A 22,758-nucleotide genomic window follows, 5' to 3' on the forward strand; every position below is an offset into this window, starting at 1 on the left:
TACAAAATTCCAGAACTTAATATTAAGAAAATGTTTGGATTAAAATAAGTTGAAGAAATGATAACTCTAGCGCAAAAAGATGAGATTGCATTCGGGAAATAGTGGGTTCAAACCACACTGTCGGCACCACTGAAGATGGTTTTCCATGGTTTCCTATTTTCACAACAAGCAAGTGTTCCCTAATTAAGGCTACGGCCGCTTCCTTCCAACTGCCAGCCCTTTCCCATCCCATTGTCGCCATAAGACCTATCTGTGTCGGTGCGACGTAAAGCCAGCGGTAAAAAGAAAAACACCCATGTCACCATACATCCCTGACTTTTCCGTAAATTTCTGTAAGAGTATCCATAATATAAAGCACAAGGCTTGCCTCACTTCGTCTCAATGATCTGGATGTCATAAGCACGCAGATAACAACAAAAGCTACATCAACGACGGATGTCTACAGCTGGAATAATTACAGTATGTTAAAAACTATAGACTAGTATTACCTCAAAAAACGTTCAAGAGAGAGGGGACGGGTTGGGAGAAACCTTATCACACGGTTGCGTTGAGTATGCCCTATTTAGCAGTACCCCGGCTTCATGGACGTTGGAAAACCCTGATAGGCTGCTGATAATTTTACAGTAATTGCAAATGGGACACAAACTGGTCTTTCTTCACATTCTTTCTTCTTTTCACTGTAATGGGAGTGATCGCAAATGGGACACAACCGAGAGTTCCTGCATATGCTATTCGAATTCTCTTGTGACAGATGTGACGTTTTGTTCTGCAACTTCTGGACTTAATGATGAGCAACAGGTGAAGTATCTTTAATATGGCCAACTCCAGTCCAGTGCTAAAGAGCGAACTAATTTCAAACAAGCACTCTCATTTCATCCCATTCTTTGTACATAACTCCAAAAATGGTGAACGGAAGCATAATATATCTGGGCAAGCACACTGTGAGAGAACAAGCGGCCAGTTATTAATTGTTCGCAATTAAGTGTGTCGTTGAAACTTGCTCTCATTTTGCAGCACCATTAACATTCAATCCCACGGGTGGCCTTTAAAGAGGGAATATTGTGGGAGACTGCGACTAAATTAATGAACAGGCCATATTGAACATCTTAACCTGAGATATGCTAATATAGAGACTCAGAACATCCCGTTCCCTGACCAACAGCCGCTCCATAGGCAGATATTTAACATCAAAGAGCTGAAATGATGCTCTTGTGAATGGACCGTCCTAGAAGTGTTAGACAGCGCACTCGTCCTCAAGGGACCAACACCCAATTGCTATCACTGTCCTACACAGTGTTTCAGTGAAATGAAATGGCGTATGGATTTTAGTGCCGGGTGTGTCCGAGGACAAGTTAAGCTCACCAGACGCAGGTCTCTTGAGTTGACGCCTATAGGCGACCTGCACGTCGTGATGAAGATGAAATGATGATGAAGACGACGCATATACCCAACCCCGTGCCAGCGTAATTAACCAATGATAGTTACATTCCGGACCGTGCCCGGAATCGACCCCGGGACACCTGTGACAAAAATCTAGCACGCTAACCATTCAGCCATGGGCCGGACAGTGTTTCAGTAAAAGTGTGCGATAATGAAACAAAAAATAGGGGTTGCTCGACTCAACATTTTCAGGTGGAGAACCTGAGATCTAAGAAGCCAGCTTATGGAGATATATCTTAACCGTACCTATTACCACTATTGTTTTCTGGATTAGTTACAGCTAATTTTACAGATATATATATCTGTAAAATATATATAAATATATATATATATATATACCTTTAGTTTTAACATGATTTGTAAAGAAAACAAACATTATGGTGCTAAAGCCCTTATGGGCCTTGGTCTACCAAGCAGCCGCTGCTCATCCCGAAGGCTTGCAGATTACGAGGTGACGTGTGGTCAGAATGACGAATCCTCTTGGTCGTTATTCTTGCCTTTCTAGACAGGGACCACTATCATAATTGCAATCACGTAGGCTGAGTGGACCACGAATCAGTCCTCAGATCCAGGTAAAAATCCCCGACCTGGCCGGAAATTGTACTCGCGGCTCCGGGTGAGAAGCAGGTATGCCAACCCGACTAACATTATTTACAGATATTTAATTTAAAGATAATTTGTATGTATGTATTTATTAACATTTAGTTTCTACGTTATTTATCGTAATTTTATTTACGACTGACTTCTGAATGTCATTGACATTTAGGTTTTACACAGTTTACAGTTATTACTAAACAGTATCACACCATTAAGAAATCTAAGTTAAGGTCACAATAGTAGATAAGAATGAAAATATCAGGTGGTAGCTGATGATATCGACATTTGCTCCTCCCAGCTGACAGCGACTCGAATCCAGACGAATTTATATATCTCCGGGTTTAAATGATAACGAGGCCATAATTTAGATATTATGCAAAACAGGAGTTTCTCCATGATCAGGAGAACACCAACAAAATTAACAGGAAAAGTGTCAAGTCCAAGCTAATACAAATATGTACGATGCTAAGGAAATTATCTCCCATTTGAACAGCTTAGATTGGTGATTCTGTGGTATATCCTAGTCGTTCGTTGCCTAGCCTTCTCCATTATCTTAGGCCTGTGTATCGGTCTACAGTATCGCCATAGACGTAGTTGTTCGTTGGCTCGCCTCACGGCCATCTGCAGATCAGTGATAGAGAGTAAGTTCCCGGTCGCAGCATGGTAGAGAAGTGTTTTAAAATTCTACTCTCGGGCATTCTTTTTATGGTTTACTGTGATTTTCCACTTTGAGTTAGCAAGCATTCTGAAACAGTAAGACTTCTTTTTTTTTTTTTTTTTTTTTTTTTTGCTATTTGTTTTACGTCGCACCGACACAGATAGGTCTTACGGCGACGATGGGACAGGCAAAAGCTTAGGAATGGGAAGGAAGCGGCCGTGTCCTTAATTAAGGTACATCCCCAGCATTTCCGTGGTGTGAAAATGGGAAACGACGGAAAACCTCTTCAGGGCTGCCGACAGTGAGGTTCGAATCCACTATCTCCCGGATGCAAGTTCACAGCTCTGCGCACCCCTAACTGTACGACCAACTCGCCCGGTAACAGTAAGACTGAACCCTTTACAGTCTTAGGTCAAATAAATCAAGAAAGCACTGACAAGTGCAGACACCGCGTTAATAAGGGTTATGATTTTTTTTTTTTTTTTTTTTTTTTTGCTGTATGCTTTACGTCGCACCGACACAGATAGGTCTTATCTCAACGATGAAATAGGAAAGGCCTAGGAATGGGAAGGAAGTGGCCGTGGCCTTAATTAAGGTACAGCCCCAGCATTTGCCTGGTGTGAAAATGGGAAACCACGGAAAACCATCTAAAGGGCTGCCGGCAGTGGGGTTCGAACCTACTATCTCCCGGTTGCAAGCGTGCCCCTAACCGCACGGCCAACTCGCCCAGTAATACGGGTTATGAGACGCACTACTTACATAAGGCTGTTGTTACAAATATACAAAACCCTATTTTGAAGTAACAGCAGCAGCAAATCCCTCATTGAAAAGGGAGTGAGAGAGCTAAATGGTATTGCCGCTGGTTTCTCATCAAAGAAAACTTATCAAATCCCTTTCAGTACATGTAGTACTTTCGAAATGGAAAATCGCGTCTCTGTGATTCGGATTTTACGTGAAACTGAAGGTGGAGTAGTTAAACAAGTAATCCTATGGCCGGAGTTACCGAGTTACCTTCTGAACTCAAGTGGACAGGTACGATCGTGACTCATTTCGGAAGTATTTTAATCTGCTCAAACAGGTCAAACGTGTGGTGCGTTAAAGAACTCAGGCGAGACAAAATGTTAGCACCTCGGCGTCTCCGAAAACTATAAAGGTAATTAGTGAAATGTACAACTATTATTATTATTATTATTATTATTATTATTATTATTATTATTATTATTATGTCCGACTCGTTGGCTGAATGGACAGCGTACTGGCCTTCGGTTCAGAGGGTCCCGGGTTCGATTCCCGGCCGGGTCGGATTTTAACCTTCATTGGTTAATTCCAATGGCCCGGGGGCTGGGTGTTTGTGCTGTCCCCAACATCCCTGTAACTCACCCACCATACATAACACCATCTTCCACCACAATAAGACGCAGTTACTTACAATGGCAGATGCCGCCCACCCTCATCGGATGGTCTGCCTTACAAGGGCTGCACTCGGCTAGAAATAGCCATACGAAAATTATTATTATTATTATTATTATTATTATTATTATTATTATTATTATTATTAGTCTATTATTATTATCATTAAGTGCCAAGATTTATGACATTCAAAATCTACAACCTCAGTCGGCACCGAACCTGCGACTTTGGAGTCGTGGGCTCATGAGTTGAATACTCTTAACACTGTCTTCCAAGACAGTTTCCCATGTCTGTGGTCATGATATCAACGGTCACATAAAAGTACAAGCTTGTTTGTTTTGCTCACTGAGCTAGTCAGCTTGTCTGGTGACCCTCTGTCACTATCTACAGTACAATTAGGAAGTTTTGTAAACACGTTGGCAGAACGACCTGTTGTTCACAGGGAGCCCCGGTGCTATTAGCACGACTACAGATTACATGCGACATAATTCATACTTCTCCTCAACCAGTAGCTACTTACCGGAAAGTTTTAATGGTATCTGTGGTAGTTTCTCACTGCTATCTGCTGTATTATAGTTTCTTGTACGTGCTCTAACACTTGAAGAAATAGAGAGTTCGCTGCTCTCAGTGTGCACCTTGACTCAAGTGGAATAAAATGTTAATAGAAAATACGAGGGCTGTAAATAAATTATCGCCTCTGTGGTGTAGTGGTTAATGTGATTAGCTGCCATCTCCGGAGGCCCGGGTTCGATTCGCGGCTCTGCCACGAAATTTGAAAAGTGGTACGAAAGCTGGAACGGAGTCCACTCAGCCTCGGGAGGTCAATTGAGTAGAGGTGGGTTCGAATCCCACCTCAGCCTTCTTCGAAGTGGTTTTCCGTGGTTTCCCACTTCTCCTTCAGGTAAATGCCGGGATGGTACCTAACTTAAGGCCACGGCGGCGTCCTTCCCTCTTCCTTGTCTATCCCTTCCAATCTTCCCATATCCCTCACAAGGCCCCTGTTCAGCATAACAGGTGAGGCCGCCTGGGCGAGGGACTGGTCACCTTCCCCAGTTGTATCCCCGACCCAGAGTGTGAAGCTCCAGGACACTGCCCTTGAGGCGGTTTAGGTGGGATCCTTTGCTGAATCCAAGAGGAATACCGACCCTGGAGGGTAAACAGATAAAGAAGAAGAAGAAGTAAAAGTAGTGGCAATATTGATAGAACGCAGTATTTAATGAATTAACAAGTTCAACTGCATTACATTCCTTCAATGTAGTCATCCTCAAAGTCTATTACCTTTTGCCACGTGTCGGGAAGCCGCCGCGGACCGTTGACAAGGCGTTTTCTGTTGATGACAGCGACGGAGCGTGGAGTACAGATGCCACATCACGAAATCGGCAACCTCGGAGAGGTTCCTTCAACTTCGGAAACAGGTCAAAGTCACAAGGACTCATGTCTGGTGAGTACGGAGGGTGTTACAAGACCTCCGAATATCATCATTGCAATAAGAACTTGATATTGTCTGAGACATGACAACGTGCGTTGTCATGGAACACGATAGGGTGGACGTCTCATCAATGGCGACAATACGTTGTAGAAATGCGTCTCCTTCGTTGCGGTATCTGTCCAGGCGGATGTCAGCCAGTGCATACCGGTGCCATTTCTGTACGTCGGTGAGTTGATATGGAACCCAACGGGACGCAGTTTTCCTCAAGTCAAGACATTTCGTCAATATGTGCTACACCGTTTGGTGACTGAAACCAACCTCTACGGATAATTCCCGGACAGTCCATCGACGGTCTACAGCAGGGCCTCTCAGGGTGCATGCGCCAGCTGCATGCACTGTGCACGGTGCAAAAGACGACTTCCCTTGGTTGACCAGAGTGCAGACCCCCAATCCTCGATTTGCAGCAATAGCGCTGTCTTTCTCTTTCCCCACGCCTATTTCGGTCGCTACGCCTGTCTCCCTCTTCCTCACTTGCTCCGTAGCGCTCCAAATCCGAGCTGAGTTCAGCCGACTTGAGCCGAGCTTAGCCGAGTAGCCCAGAGACGAAGCATTGGTCCGAGCCGAGCCGAGCGGGACCGATGCACTCTGCATAGGAACTCTGCGCCGCTGTTTGCACGAGTGAGATTTTGGGCGTTTGAGAGGCCCTGGTCTACAGAATCGAAACCACTTACGATGTCAATCTGATCTTGAGATATGAACGGCCGGCCTGTGTGGTGTAAATCCGCAGTCTCAATCCGACCCGCACGAAACGCCTTGATCCATCGTGTAACCATCCTATACGGTAATGCATTCTCGCCACAGGCTTCACGTAATATTTTCGCTGATCACCTTTTGAAAACATGCTTTAGAACGATAAAATAGACACCTAGGTACCGGAAATTTGTCCCACAGGATTTGTTTACTTTCCAGTAAATTTACCGATGTGGCTATAGCTCATTCAAATACCGCCAGATTGAGCTGGGATCGAACCCACCAAATTGGTCTCAGAAAACCAGCGCTTTAATGAGCTACTCCATCTTGTAGTGCACAATAGGTAAATAATATCAATAATCAGTCATGTCCGAAGGAACATTGGGCTAAGACTGCTCCCTTCCATTGTACACAACTTTGCACTTCTATCTTCAGGTTGGTCCAGGCCTTCCCAATTATCTGAGCATCCTCCTCGATGGTTTGGTCCACCTGTATCTGTGTCTGCCCCCATTTCGTCTTCGCTAGGCCGGGAGATAGTAGGTTCGAATCCCACTATCGGCAGCCCTGAAAATGGTTTTCTGTGGTTTCCCATTTTCACACCAGGCAAATGCTGGGGCTGTACCTTAATTAAGGCCACGGTCGCTTCCTTCCAACTCCTAAGCCTTTCCTATCCCATCGTCGCCATAAGACCTATCTGTGTCGGTGCGACGCAAAGCCCCTAGCAAGAAAGACGTCTTCGCTAGGGTTCCCCATATCTTTTTCATAATATGTATGTATGTATGTATGTATGTATGTATGTATGTATGTATGTATGTATGTATGTATGTATGTATGTATTGAACCCCTGGGTCACCTCCGTCGATCGCCGGTCATTTTCCACAACTTCTCCGGCAGTAACATTCTACTCTTAAAATCTTGGGGCTGTACAGGGTCTTTTCTTGTCATTTCGCCGACCGGTCGACGTGGTTCAGGGAAAGGTATAACTACTTCCAAATGATAATAAGCAAAAGTATGCTTACTGAAATGTATTGAACTGAAAGGGCATTACTTTAAATGATATTGGTATATAAAAAAGTCCGACATTGAAGCGAATGCATAACAGTCACTTGATAAACGGTGCTTTGAAATAGCTGGAAAACAAATAAGTTACATTAATCCGTTTCAAATTCTTAAGAATAAAATTCCAATGTGGGGACGGAAAAATCATAAAGAAACCACGAAAGACTAAATGTCGGGAATCTAAATCAAGACTGTAGGTTAATCTACTTGATCAGTGGAAAATCTGGCTCTCACAGCTGAACTCCAAATTTACATTTAATTACGTTTGTTCACCAACTATAAATATCAACACAGAGTATCACGCAGCCATTAAATGGACCCTTAATCGAGCCATACCAACATCCAGTTACTTCGGTCCGGTTATAAAGTTGTTTATTGCAAAGCATGGTGCTTTAAAAAGTTAAGTTCCAGCAGCAAATGAAATAAAAGAAAATCACACTACCTACTGCCATCACAGGGCCTTAAGATATTCTTAGACCAATGTTCAAATCTGCATTCCCAATAAACATGTTCAGAAGAAAGCAATAAATACTCAAGAAAACACTTTAATTAGCATGTTTAGGAGGAAGCAACAAAAAGTTGAAGAAGAGTGTAACTAACACTTTAAAAGAAAATGAAATACTGAATTTTCAGTTTATGTAGGATTATTACCAATGACATCGCTTGTTTTAAGTGAACGATGTTATCGAAGAACAAATAAAATTCTCTTTACTCCTTCCATTTTACAACTACTGGTCTGTATAAAAAACGTCTCTCCTTAATCGACTTGACACACTAAAATCGAAATCAATCGAAATAAAATAAATTCTCGTGCGGAGAAAATAAAATATTCAGCAACAGCTGACGAATCGAAACCGCATCCGCAATATCTAATGAAATAAATGACCGCCAATAGCAGTACACATCCTATCTTGAATCCTATCTTAAATCCATATGACATCATCCCCTCAAAAATATAAACAAAATGTGGAAAGACAAACAGATTATCCGAATACCTGTGGCTTAGTGGTCGGGACTAGTCACCGTTAGCTGGGCTTTCATGTTGTATGACACATTTACGTCTGCTTGTGCGACGCTACTATGGAAGACGCTTTACAGGCAAATCAAGCCAAACATGACCAATACTGAGACGTACTGACTCACTTTCCTTGATCTAGTCCACCACTCAAGGCACTAACACTATCCACGAAAGTCAAACTCAAATAAAATTATTTACAATATAATACCGACCTAATCCTAGTATGAGGCATGCCGTAACCTAACACCAAAAAATTAAACACAATCTTACTATATATAAAATTGGATGTGTGTGTGTGTAAATGACACATCTCCTAAACCACTGGAGCAATTTCAACCAAACTTGGTACACGTATTACTTACTATCGGAAGACGAGCACTGTGGGGGTAAGCCATCCCTTGCGCCCTCAAGGGAGGGTGGGTCGAGGGGTAGGTATAAAAATAATCGAAAATAGTGCCGAATTGATAGTTTTCGGGGTCGCTGAGTTGAAAAGTAATACTCCAGAATTTTTTAAAGTAGAAGTTCAGACCCCTTTTCGATGGGGAGCGAAGGGGGCGGTGAGATATAGAAATAATTAAAAACAGTGTCGAATCCATAGATTTCAGGGTCTCTGAGATGAATAGTAATACTCCTTATTTTTTTAAATCCCAAGTGGGGGGCGAAGGGAGTGAGATATAAAAATAATCGAAAACTATATATTATTATCCTCTTCTTCTTACTATATATGTGTGGGTGGGGTGTGTGTGTGTGTGTGTGTGTGTGTGTGGGTGTGGGTGTGTAAATGACGCATCTCCTCCTAAACCGCTGGAGCAATTTCGACCAAACTTGGTACACTTATGACTTAGTTTCAAGAGACAAACCGCGTTGGGGTAAGACACCCCAAATATCCATTGGGGCGGGGGCGAGGGGGTCAGATATCAAAATTAACGAAAATAGTGTCAAATCCATACTTTTCGGGGTCGCTGAGATGAATAGTGACAATCCGGATTTTCAGTATCAGGAGGCAAACCACGTGGGGGTAATAAAGCCCAGGAACCCTTAGGGGCGTGGGGGTGGGTGGAGTGAAATATAAAATAATCGAAAATAGTGTCCATACCATAGTTTCCGGGTCGCTGAGATGAATAGTAACATTCCGAATTTTTTAACTCCAACTTGAGCCTCCTTTAGCATAGAGGGTGAGAAAGGGTGAAAAAATAAATTGTCCAAAATTACCGAGATAGTGGACGTGTGTATGTTCCAGTATAACTTACAAGTATGTCTTACTACCTGGAAAATGTACTGTTGGAGTATTACGCCCCTATAACCACTAGGGAAGCTGGTGAAATATAATCCATATTAACAAATGAAAGTCAATTTGGGGCGATCTGTATATACTGTACTATATATACAAATTAAGGCATACAAGTGAAAACAGACGTGAATTAATGAGATGATTTCAGGCATCTTAGTAACTTAAAACTTGGTACCAAACAAGCTGATGATTTCAGGATCCCTAGAAAAATCTAAAATTCTCAAAATTCTCTGAGGGAGACACGCTGGGAGTTTCAAATCTGCATAAGAACGCAGTCGGTTATATTTATCCAGAACGATAACCTGTAGGTTTCATGGGCTTAATAGTTTCCTGAAAGTCCTAATTTTTTACCCCCTCCGCCTTATCAAGATGGAGGCACAATCTGCCAGACGAGTTAGAAAATTGAAACTTGGCAAAATTATAGCTTTTAGCCTGTAACCGACGGAAAATTTACGAGATTTTAAAAAAAATATTTTTACCCCATAAAAATATCGAAACGTGGAGGCAATTTTAATGACGGTGCAGACCCTCTTTTCCACGTATTTGGTAGCTAAACTGTAAGTCGTATCACAAAATGGATGGCACAAGCTCAGTTCAATTTGGAGTTATAACTTTGCTCCTATGAATTTTTGTCGTATCTCTATCCCTTATACGTTAAATTTGGCTCTATTTCTGGATTTACCTAAATTTTGCTCTTTGTAGACGTATAATTGATGGTTTGAATCACTTATAGGAAAGATAGGATTATCAAATTCTACACGAATATTGACCCACCCAGTAGCCATATGTGAGCCAAATTCTATGTTTGAAGCCGTCACATAAGTATCTGAAAACTAATTCACTGTGTGAAAACCATACAAAAATTTCGCCCTATTCAACGTTTCTAAAACACTCTTACCTTTAAATAGATTAGATACGAGGAAATATTATAGAACCAGCCACTAGATCGCTAAATGAGGTCAGAGGCGTCTCATCGTACAATCCGTTTTTCGATATGATGCACCGTCCAGAAGCAGCTATTCTGTAAATGAAGGTGAACATACCTATACTTCCGTATGTCGATCTATATTTATTCATTGAAGTCGATTTGTAGCTATCTAGAAGGAGTGTGTCTGCCATTGTAATTAATACTTTACAAATCAATAGTGACTGTCAGCAGGAGGGCGTCTGCTATTGTAATCAGTACTCCCACATCGACTTTAACCTGCAGTAGGAATTGAATCCTCCTCCAATTCCTGTGTACCATTGTAATGAATAATTCCCTTCTCGAATTGACTAGCAGAAGGTAAGTGAGCGTGGAACTTTTTTCAAAACTCCTTTTTCTCTTTGTCATTAGGCAAAGGTGCCCCCTTGTAAGGGTGCCCTTGATTATAAACAAATTTACTCACCTAAATGTGACTGTCGTTACGCATTGTGAATTGCAGTAGACAAGTGGACCTGTCGTTATTATCACAACTCCGCAACTCGCACTTTGCTGTTTCTTGGATAACGCTAAGGGACATACAATTTAAAAAATCTTATTCACTTCATGCACAGTAATTTACTTCGGTATCCGTATTCAATGTAGAATGTCGTAGCGAAGTACGGGTGCATTTGCTAGTAGAAGATATTTTCATGAACCGACGGTTCAGTGTTACTATAATTCTATGTCCACACAATGAAATTATGTTAACAAATTAATTTGTGACCTCAACACAATAAACGAAAAACGTAATCATCACATACGAAGTTCAATTAACCAAAAAGCAGAATATTGTGGTTCTGGGTTATCTCCCGTGTCACAGCCACCAAATGACAACTAAACGCGATGCACGAAAAATGTAATCATCGCACACGAAGTTTAATTAAACAAAAACCAAAGTACTGAGTATCTGGGACACCTCCCATGTCACAACCACCAAGTGACAACTAAACACGATAAACGAAAAATAGAATCAGTTAACACGAAGTTTAATTTTTCAAAAACCAAAATATTGAGGATCTCGGATACCTCCCATGTCACAACGATCAAGTGACAACTCAGCTAGTCAGTAGATTTAATCATGTTAATTCCCAACGTATCAGTCATCTTCTCCAGTGATTCACTTAACTTACCCAAGCCTATGCAATGGCATGTAATATTTCCTACCTTAAAATGTCAACACCTACGTGAAGTTGAAACGAACGAAAAATTGCTAATTGCAACCAGTATTAATATGACTGCTTCCTGCCATTATTTGCCTTTGAATTCTCTTATTGGCTTATTGTAGGTAATTTATCACATACTAATACATGTTTACATGTATACACTAAGTTGCATCAACACCATGAAGCTGTCTGGTCTTGTGAGTCGTCGCTTATTTTTTTTACTATTCGAAACATTAGTACAGTATTATTATTTCTGTTGCAAAACGTTGTTTGGTCTGTACTGCATTTCTTTTGTTTCCTGGCTTTATTCATTTTGTCTAGAGAACCAAATTATTACCAAACACCACTTTCTTCTATTTCAGGAATTTTAATTTGATCTATGGTCTTGGTTATACTTTTATTTTATTAATGTTGGCCAAATGATTATCACCGTTTCTCTTTCAAGCAGCGCTTTGGTCTTCAGTCTCTACTCTCTGTCGTTTCAGAGTTTTTATCAAACTATTTCAAGAAACTAGTTTAGTCTTTCGTACTCTTTTAAATCAATGTTGAACAAACTAACAATATACTTTTTTTTCTTTCAAGAATGGTTAGCCTATGATCTGTCCTGCATTTTGTGTGAGTGTTGAACAAGTTAATACCTCTGTATCTATTTCAAGAAGGAATTTAATTTCTAGTGCCTCTCGTTAACATGATGAAAAAATTTCACTTCTCCTTCTGTTTCAAGCAGCTGCTTGGCTTTTGAAATCTTATGCATTTTCGTGCGTCAAACATGCTAGTATCTCCTTTTCTCATTCAGGAAGATAATTTTCCCTTTGGGCTCTTGGATTTGAGGTCAGAGTTGTAAACACACTTACATCCCTCTTTCTGTTTCAGGAGGCTGTTCGGCATTTGGGCACTCGTGTTTCGGCGGTCACGGGAAACGCGCGGATGAAGATGTGGTGCTGACCCCTGGCGCCGACTCCGAACAGAGTCGCAGTCTGTACGACACCGCTCCTTTGAACGAGGATGACGAAAGAGTTCTGGCTAATGCAATTGGGAACCTCGTGCGGCCAGCTGACAGCGTCCCTCTTCGACTCTCGCCGTTCTTGAGGCAGTGGGTGAGTCTTGTAGAGATCACTATACTTTAAGCAATGAATGTCAAAATACACTCACTGACAAAAAATGTTAATCGCCTGGAATGAAGGGTCCGATGTCAACATAATTTCGTACGCGTGCACACCATCGGTGTTTATGTAAATGATTAGAGTTGCAAAGATCTGTAATGGCTAGAACGACCTCTAAACTGCATTAGTGTTGTCACTACGAGACCATTTTGTTAGACACGATGGGGTATATAAGGGGAGTGCGCAGCGTCAAATGGGTAGTGAGCACTGTGAAGGACCACGGAGAATGCTGCGTGCTCGTGTGAGACAACTTTACCAACACCTGACAGATTTTGAAAGGGGCCTCATTGTGGGTGAATGTGGCCGGCTGGTCTAATCGTGCAATATCAAGACATGTGGGGCATTCAGATGTGACAGTGGCCCGATGTTGGACTAAATGGGAGCGTGGGGGAAATCACACGCGTCATCAAGGTTCCGGCCGACCAATTCTTACCACACCAAGGGAGGATGGCCGTATTGTGCGCCAAGCATATCATAACCCCTTTACATATACGCCTGCCATCCGAGTGCAAATAATGGACTCGCTACAAGACCCGTATCATCCCGCACAATTGGACAGAGACTACGAAATACCGCACTATTAAATCCCCGTCCCATGCATAGGCTGTCATTATCACCGACAACGCACAGGGCTGTGTCTGGAGTGGTGCTGTACCTGGGAAGCATGGATGCTGACGAGTGGTGTCGCATCATTTTCAGCGAAGAATCTCGGCTCTACACTACCTTAGATAACCATCGTTTGCGAGTATGGCGGCGCCAATGTTTTGGAGAGACGCCGGTGTTACTCCTGGCGTAATGGTGTGGAACGCCGTCGGGTATGACTTCAAGTCACCTCTGGTAGCGATTCAGGAGAGCTGACGGCTCAGCGGTACACCATGGACATACTGCGCCTTCATGTGTTACCTATCTTGTGACAGTATCCTGGTACCATTTTTCAACAGGGCAACGCTCGTCCATACACGGCATGCTTCTCTATGAACTGTCTGCACGATGTTGAGGAACTCCCTTGGCCACCAAGATCCCCGATCTATCCCCGTTAGAACGTATGTGGGGCCAGCTCGGACGTCATCTACGTCCCAGTACCAATATCCAGGATATCGAAGGCCAGTTTACAACTTTTGAGGGTCAACTTGCCTCTGGAGAGAATACAACACTTATATGACATCCTTCCTAACCGAATCACTGCATGCATACAGGTTCAAGGGGATGCAACATCCCCCTGACAAAAGACTATCAGTGTGCTAGTACTGCCAACTTCGTTGTACTTTTCACTTGATTTTGTAATCACTGAAATAAAATCGCATAACCTCTCAACACGTAAATTTTCATTTCATTTCCTCCTCTCCTTCTAGGTGCTTAACTTTTTCTGTCAGTGACTATACATGTCAGCGAGACAGGATGTTTGGCAAATATCAGCAGGATAGCCTACCAACGTTACGAAAGAGTTGTTGCAACAGCGTCCATGTTGCTAGACGTATAGGCACAACATGTTTGTGCACACGTCGTTAACATTGTTTAGTGTTACTTAACAGTAAGGCAACTGTAATTCAACTTCTCTATTGGTTTAAATGTAATTGAACTATTATCTTGGTGAATTGTTCATGTTACTTTTGTATTTCATTTTACATTATAGTAGGCCTAAGCACATTTCCATTGACATCCATTCGCCCGTCAAGGTTGCGTACAAAGACAATTAGAAATAATACTTTACTGGATTCTGAATAAAAAAGTACCTGACTTAAATGCATTTCCACTGATTACAACAACCCTTAACATTGAAATTGTGAAACGAATTAAAAAATAATCAATTAAACACATACGTTTTATTGGATTTATTGTTGCATTTTCGACCCCCAGTGCAGTTCATTCAAAGTACTTTGAACAGGAGCATCGTGTACGGTATCTGTAGCAACTACACCTAACCAATTCTCTACAGGCTGCCATAATAGAAGGAAGATACGAGCAGACCGGCGTCTACTCACCAGCAATCATGGTCCATCCCAATTCTTCTGGCTCTGGAATGTTGTCCAACACTGAGCACTCACGACCCCAAACTTTTCCTGCCTGGTATGCTAAACGAAGACAATGTTGTCTTAGTGCCTCTTTTGTAGGGGCCAGACTATGTAGACTGCGAGTTTTTGAAGTAAAAATAGCTTTCTAACAACTTCTCTGTCAGTACGGGTGTGGTCTAGTCATTATTCTTCTTCTTCTTCTTTCTTCTTTTTCTACCGCTTTTCCCACACCTGTGGGGTCGCGGGTGCGAACTGTGTCGCACATGTGGATTTGGCCCTGTTGTACGGCAGGATGCCCTTCCTGACGCCAACCCTATATGAAGGGATGTAATCACTATTGCGTACTTATGTGGTGGTTATTAGTGTAGTGTGTTGTGTGAATATGAAGAGGAAAGTGTTGGGACAAACACAAACACCCAGTCCCCGAGCTAGAAGAATTAATCAGAGACGATTAAAATCCCCGACCCGGCCGGGAATCGAACCCGGGACCCTCTGAACCGAAGGCCAGTACGCTGACCGTTCAGCCAACGAGTCGGACTGGTGTGGTCTAGTCATTCCTGTTCCATTTTCCACTCAGATCCACATTATGAAATAGATATTTCGAAAGAGGTGGTTTGGTAAGCTTTTTTGGCACATTCTTCGAGGGCAATGTTACAGGCTTGACAGTACCGTAGCTATCTGGAAGCTCTGGCACTATTCTGTTACTGTGATCAATACCAGATGCTTGTAACAATTTCACGAGGTTTACCGACATCTCCTTTGGCTGGAATTTGAAAGGTAGAAATTGCTCTTACGTAGAAAGATGATTCTGAAGTTGTGCTGCTGTAGTTATATTGAATGTTGTCGTATGCACCAATCACGGAATTACCATAAACCAAGTCTGAGGAGCAAATGACACCTTCTTTTTGAGCTCTGAGAATCTCCCAGTAAGCAAGACTTGTTGTTGTCTCCCTAATTCTGTTTGGTGTTATTGAGAGGCCTCTTTCATGTATGCCTTCAATTATGCTTTTATTTCGTGTTCTTCCAAATACAGACAGGCCCAAGTATGATGGAACAGGCGGTTCCTGACTTTTCTTGTGATGAACGACGTTGCCTTTCAGCATGTTTTCACCGTGGTTGAAAACTATTACTTGGTTGATAGTCAAAGCAGGCTGGCTTGCTCTAGCTGTGTTCTTCGCTGAAGTGTAACAATTCAGTAAATAAGACAGTAAAGCCAGAAGTTCTGGAGTAACACTTGCAGTCTGTTGACCATCAAAACGTTGTTGGTATTTTCCCGGGTTATTACCTTTCTAATTTCTTTAATGAATCTTTCACGTGCAACAGAATCATCATCAAGGTTTTCAGAATAAACACTGTGAAAAATAATTACCATAATCTCAGTAGAGTAAGAAACTGCCTGAAAGTTGAATTTTGAGTTGTGGGAAGTGATCGAGAATTCTCTCACGGATGTGTATTTGGAAGGTCTTTATTTTCCACTCCCAGAGGATTTGCTAGATTGTTTTCATAAAGAGGCATTTTGAATACAATATCAGTGTTTCCAGATTCAGAGGTCTGGATTGTATCTCTCATGAAGCGTGCAGCGGAAGCAAAGGCAATATTTTCGCAGATGGAGCTCATCTCTTCCTCTTTTTACTCGCTTGACATTCTTAGACAATTTGTTAGATTTGTGTAGCACTTGTATAGCATTTGTATAGCAGGTGTATATATAAGTTTTTGCCGGTTATGTGGTAAAGAAAACACGTAATTTTCAAGGAAAATTCATTTTTTTATTTATTCAAAATATTGACCATCGGCTTCTACACACATCGCCCAACTTTCAGGTAAGTTATGAATACCATGCCAGAAAAACTGCTTGTCTTTTGCGGAAAACCAATCGTCGAGCCATTTTCCAACTTCCTCGAAATTGCTGAAGTGCTGCTCTGCGAGCGCGAGCTCCATTGATGCGAAAAGGTGATAGTCCGATGGCGCCAGGTCGGAGCAGTACGGCGGGTGCGGAAGGATGTCCCATCCGAGCGATTTCAAGGTGTCTTTCCCTGGTTTTGCTGTGTGAGACGGCGCATTGTCGTGTAACAAAATCACTTTGCCATGTCTTCTGGCCCATTCCGGTCGTCTTTCGATCAATGCGTGATTTAAATTAATCATTTGTTGGCGACAGCGATGTGCATTAACGGTTTCGCCGGGCTTCAAGAGTTCATAATACACAATACCGCTCTTGTCCCACCAGACACGAAACATGGTCTTCTTGCTGAAGCGATTTGGCCTTGGTGTTGAAGGACCGGCTTCGCCAGGTGACAGCCACGATTTTCTGCGCTTGGGGTTTTCAAAATAAATCCACTTTCCTTCACCCGTCACAATTCGGTACAGAAATGTTTTTCTTTCGTGGCGTTGAAATGGCATGTCACAAGTGACTGCGATTTTCCATTCGCTGTTCATTCAAATCGTGTGGGACCCATTTATCGAAATTATTAACCTCTCCCATTGCTCGTAAACGTCTGTTGATTGTTTCTTGTGACACATTTAATGCTCGAGCCAATTGATGTTGTGTCATCTTCCTATCTTTCACACTGAAATCACCACGTTTAAATTGTCGAAACCATGCCTCACATGTTTTAATCGATAGAGCGTGTTTGCCATATGTTTCTACCAGCAAACGATGACTTTTCACAGCCTTTTTCTTTTGATTAAATAAGAAAAGCAGGCATAGACGTCGACATGATCACTGAACGATTCAACACCGACGCTAGTGTTTGGCTGACTCAACCTGTGTGTGTTGTAGGATGTCAGACGAACAAACTGGCATACGTGTCAAATTCATACGCTGCGTACTGTTCGCTGGCGCCATCTCTTAGTGAAACCGGGAAAGACTTATGCATACACCTGGTAGTGCTTCCTTAGCAACTAAATCGCCACGCTTTAAGTTCAACGTTGTTGGTAATTTTGACACATTTCTTAACTTTATTGTCTTGCAGAGAAGCAACCTTATACAAAGGTTTTCGAGTAGTCCCCTTCTCATTGTACTCGTATATAAGACATATTTCATCTTCTTAATGTTGTACGGCTCCCAGACCTGGTTTTGTTTCATTTGGTTCTAATGGAGTCTTCGTAGACTGTCTTCAGATGACGTATTGAGGAAGGGTGATGAACGTTTGCGTTTCTTTGCCCTGTCAAGTTTTGTTTTATTAAAGTTAAGGGCACACTTTTTGTGGCGCTTTGCTTTGTTTTTTGATTATTATTTTTTTTTTCGAAATGTTCCTTCTATTCCCTCTCTCTCATTTAACTTTGGTAAATCCAAACCATGGGGCACTGCACCTAGATTCTGTAATTCCATTAAACGCTCTGCAACCGTCCTGTAGCCAGCACCAACAAGTATTTCAGCAGTGTGTGTGGCAGGAAAAACCAAATTTTCAACACTAGACTTTGACATAAGCAACAAATGGTCCAGTCTATGGCACTAGGGGGGGAATTAATATGTGCCAGCCGAAGACACCTTGAAGCCATTATCATTAAGTTTCAAAATTGTTCAATATGAAACAAAGAAGGTTCAATGTTTAAAATGAGCAAACATTTATAATGGAATGAAAACAAATTTAATAGAACACCACCACAAATAATTAAATTACGAAAGAGAAATTCTAAAAATTAAAAGAAAAATTTAATTTTCAGAACACTTAAGGTACAGGCCTAGAGATAAATGTATAGGAACAAAAAGTGTCCTCTTTAGAGACCTTTTAAAAAATTGAAACCGACCATTAGGAGCTGGGATACGAAACAATTTAGTGCGCCAATACGGCGGCTAATGGCGCTATCTTTAATGGCGGATTTTCAATTGGCTCCCTATCTGGCATCAACTATGTGCACAGAAAGTGCCATATTCCCATAAAAAAGTGCAGCTTTCTTTATTGTACCCACCGTACTATTACTCAGTAGCCAACATTGTTGGTTTTGATTACATCTCAAATGAGATGAGACATGTATTTTTATTCTTTTGAATAGTAAATCATTCCAAGTCGTTCTTTGATGCCACTTTTTCTTTTCGCAACTTTTCTATTAGACGAAATTTAGCTCTATAATTAGCTTCACTATCCTTCAAAGATCCTTTAAGAGAGTAAAGGTATAGGCTGTTTCCGGTCCAGTCTGACTCTTTCAACCCATTTTCGACGGTGTGTGACACAGTAAATCACGCCTTTTGTTTGGGTACAAGACATGTAGCCTATCCAGGCTTTGTAAATAATGGTCTCTCCTCACAGCACTTTAAACAACGGAGTCATCGCATTTCTTTTCCTAAAATCTTACGTCTATGTCAAACAATGCACTTTGTACGTTTGAAGGGAGTGACTGGTTCACGTGACTTGATTTTTTTTTTTTTTTTTTTTTTTTTGCTAGTTGCTTTACGTCTCACCGACACAGATAGGTTTTATGGCGACGATGGGATAGGAAAGGCCTACCGGGCGAGTTGGCCTTGTGGTTAGGAGCACGCAGCTGTGAGATCGCATCCGGGAGATAGTGGGTTCGAATCCCACTGTCGGCAGCCCTGAAAATGGTTTTCCGTGGTTTACCGTTTTCACACCAGGCAAATGCTGGGGCTGTACCTTAATTAAGGCCACGGTCGATTCCTTCCCATTCCTAGGCATTTCCTGTCCCATCGTCGCCATATGACCTATCTGTGTCGGTGCGATTTAAAGCAAATAGAAAAAAAAACAAGGAAAGGCCTAGGAGTTGGAAGGAAGCGGCCGTGGCCTTAATTAAGGTACAGCCCCAGCATTTCCTTGTGTGAAAATGGGAAACCATGGAAAACAATCTTCAGGCTTGCCGACAGTGGGATTCGAACCCACTATCTCCCGGATTCAAGCTCACAGCCGCGCGCCCCTGACCGCACGGCCAACTCGCCCGGTGACTTGATTTTTTCCTAGTTTTTCTCACTCTTACATATTCTTTCGACTTCACAAACCTTTACTGTAGTTTTTCATAGCATAATTTCTGTTTCCTCCCTTTTGGGGTAATGTTTCCATTAGATTAGGTACACAACTCACACGTCCGCGTTAATATATTTACAGTTGAAAAAACATGGAACATCTTTCTGTACGTCTCCAAACCACAACAGTAAGCACGGGGAATGATGTGAAATAAAACAACACTACAAAACCTTCTTCTTCTTCTTCTTCTTCTTCTTCTTCTTCTACTACCGTTTTCTCACATCTGTGGGGTCGCCCAGTTTTATGCCCGGATGCCTTCCCTCACACAAACCCTATCAGGAGGGATGTAATAACTTTTTCTGAATATGAGGAGTGTTGAGACAAACACAAACAACCAGTCCCCGAGCCAGAAGAATTAATCACACGCAATTAAAATCGCCGACCCGGCCGGGAATCGAACCAGGGACCCTCTGGACCAAAGGCCTCTACGCTGACCTTCCAGCCAAGGAGTCGGACAAAAAAAACACTCTACAATAAAGAAGGGAATCATAGGCACCTCCTCTTCGTCTTCCTCTAGAGAAATAAAACATGCATGATTCTAACTTTTATTTTTATATCTTCTTCTTAATCTGTTTACCCTCCAGGGTTGGTTTTCCCTAGGACTCAGCGCGGGATTCCACCTGTACCGCCTCAAGGGCAGTGTCCTGCAGCGTGAGACATTGGGGCGGGGGATACAACTGGGGAGAATGACCATTACCTCGCCCAGGCGGCCGCATCCGGGGGGATGGGAAGATTTGAAGGGATAGACAAGGAAGAGGGAATGAAGCTGCCGTGACCTTAAGTTAGCTAAGTTAGCTACTGGCATTTGCCTGGAGGAGAAGTGGGAAACCACGGAAAACCACTTCCTGGATGGCTGAGGTAGGAATCGAACACACCTCTACTCAGCTGACCTCCCGAGGCTGAGTGGACCCCGTTCCAGCCCTCGTACCACTTTTCAAATTTCGTGGCAGAGCCAGGAATCGAACCTGGGCCTCCGGGCGTGGCAGCTAATCACACTAACCACTACACTACAGAGGCGGTTTATTTTTATATACAAAACAAAAATAGTTTTAGTAACAAAAATACCATTGTGAAGATCGGTTTATTTTCTAATTGACTTGTACTTGATTTAAGAACATAAAATGAATGATTATAATTATTTCCCGTTCTTGGATCATACGTAAGGGTAAAACACGAATGCTGGATACAAATTAGATTCTTAGCTCAGACTATTACTGTGAAATACCGCTTATATGTTGGTTAACATCTTAATTTTAAAACCAGAGAATTCTAGAGTTAATAAAATCTAGCAATTCGCAATAAATAAGCTTACGCCGAATATAGACGTTCCGTGCTCCTAGTTGCCCAATTAGCCGCAAGATGGCGCTTAACTCCACTTTTACATTTCCAACTCTGGGACAAATTCCTGTCACAGTGCAAAAGGAAAGGAGATAAATAGGGAATCAAGAAAAATGCGTGATGACGTCGCTCTTGCTTCAGTGTGTATCATACAGCAATTTGAAAGTTGTTTATGCAGAATTACGACAAATATGTCTACACTAAGATTGTCACTTTTTTTACTAGTGATTTTAACATCGCGTTAACACATAGACGGTTTCCGGCGACGCAAGGATAGGAAATGAGCTAGGACTGGGAAGGTAGCAGCTGTGCTCTTGATTATTGCACAGACCTACCATTTGTCTGGTGCGAAAGTGAGGACACCACGGAAAACCATCTTCAGCTCTGCCAACGGTGGGATTCGAACCCACAATCTCTCGAATGCAAGCTCACAGCTACGTGACCCTAACCGCACGGCTAACTCGCTCGGTTCATTTATTATTTTGTAACATATTTTTTTTCATCTGAATGTGTATTGATTTGTCAGTGCAAAAACTCTTTCTTTCATTGTAACTTTTTACAGTCACTAGAAATTTTTGGTAGTAATTATTCACTGCCGAAATCATTTCAGGGAATTTGCATTCGTTTTTAAGAGGAACGAATATATTCGAGTTTGTAATACCGGTTCTCTTAAAAAAAAAAGGCCTCATTAAAAGTTTTGTGAATCATTTTTAGTGTTACAATCCTCCATAAACTATATTTCTAATAAATATTAAGTTTAAGCTAGAAAATGCTTTAAGTTTTTACCATTATTTATATTAAAATGTTAATTTAAATGGTTAAAAATTTAATTTGTAGGCTGCATTTCTAATGGATAGATTTTGATAATGATGATGATGATGATGATGATGATAATGCTTGTTGTTTAAAGAAGCCTAACATCTAGGTCATCGGCCCTAGAAAGATTCTTAGAGAAAAATAACCGGTAACTTAATATATAAAACAAGATGTCATTAAAATCCGTAATTCGATGGCCATCCACTCTATAAATTAGTTAAAGTTTGTTAAATTAGCACCAAATGTTATCTATTTTGCTGCTAATGCACGTGTTTTTCTGTTTCCAGCTCCAGTCGTACCGACGCCCTTCTGGACAGAGCCTAGAAGTAAAATAGAGAGGAGGACCGAAGTCCAACGTACCTTCCCCACGTTTGTCATCAACAGTTACCTTGTGTTGATTTATGTAATCCAATATATTTTATAAATTAATAAAGTGTTCTAAAGAAAGTATTGCCACAGGAAAACGTTATTTTCCTTCAGATCCACAAAGGATTATTATGTACAACCCACGTAGTCCATCTTCCTTCCTCAGAAATAGTTTAGAAAATGTGTTTATTGTTATAACATAGAGTTTGTTGTAATTCTATTCATAGAGTTAGAAATATATATGCTGATGGTAAAAGTGCGACAGTTGTCAAATGCAGAGCACATTCATTAAAAAGCAGTCTTTGATCCAT

The 22,758-nt window shown here is 41.7% G+C and overlaps 1 protein-coding gene across 1 annotated transcript in view; it reads left to right on the top strand.

The window, feature by feature from the left end:
- LOC136864225 (neuropeptide CCHamide-2) overlaps window positions 1–22,545 on the top strand; it is a 495,148-nt gene extending 472,603 nt beyond the window's left edge. Inside the window, exons 2-3 of the mRNA XM_067140951.2 lie at window positions 12,653–12,876; window positions 22,369–22,545. Of these exons, the coding sequence (XP_066997052.1) occupies window positions 12,653–12,876; window positions 22,369–22,416 (272 nt within the window). The 3' untranslated portion in view covers window positions 22,417–22,545. The remainder of the gene's footprint in view (window positions 1–12,652; window positions 12,877–22,368) is intronic.
- The last annotated feature ends 213 nt before the right edge of the window (window positions 22,546–22,758 follow it).

The sequence above is a fragment of the Anabrus simplex genome, chromosome 1 (genome assembly GCF_040414725.1).
Source record: "Anabrus simplex isolate iqAnaSimp1 chromosome 1, ASM4041472v1, whole genome shotgun sequence".
NCBI lineage: Eukaryota > Metazoa > Arthropoda > Insecta > Orthoptera > Tettigoniidae > Anabrus > Anabrus simplex.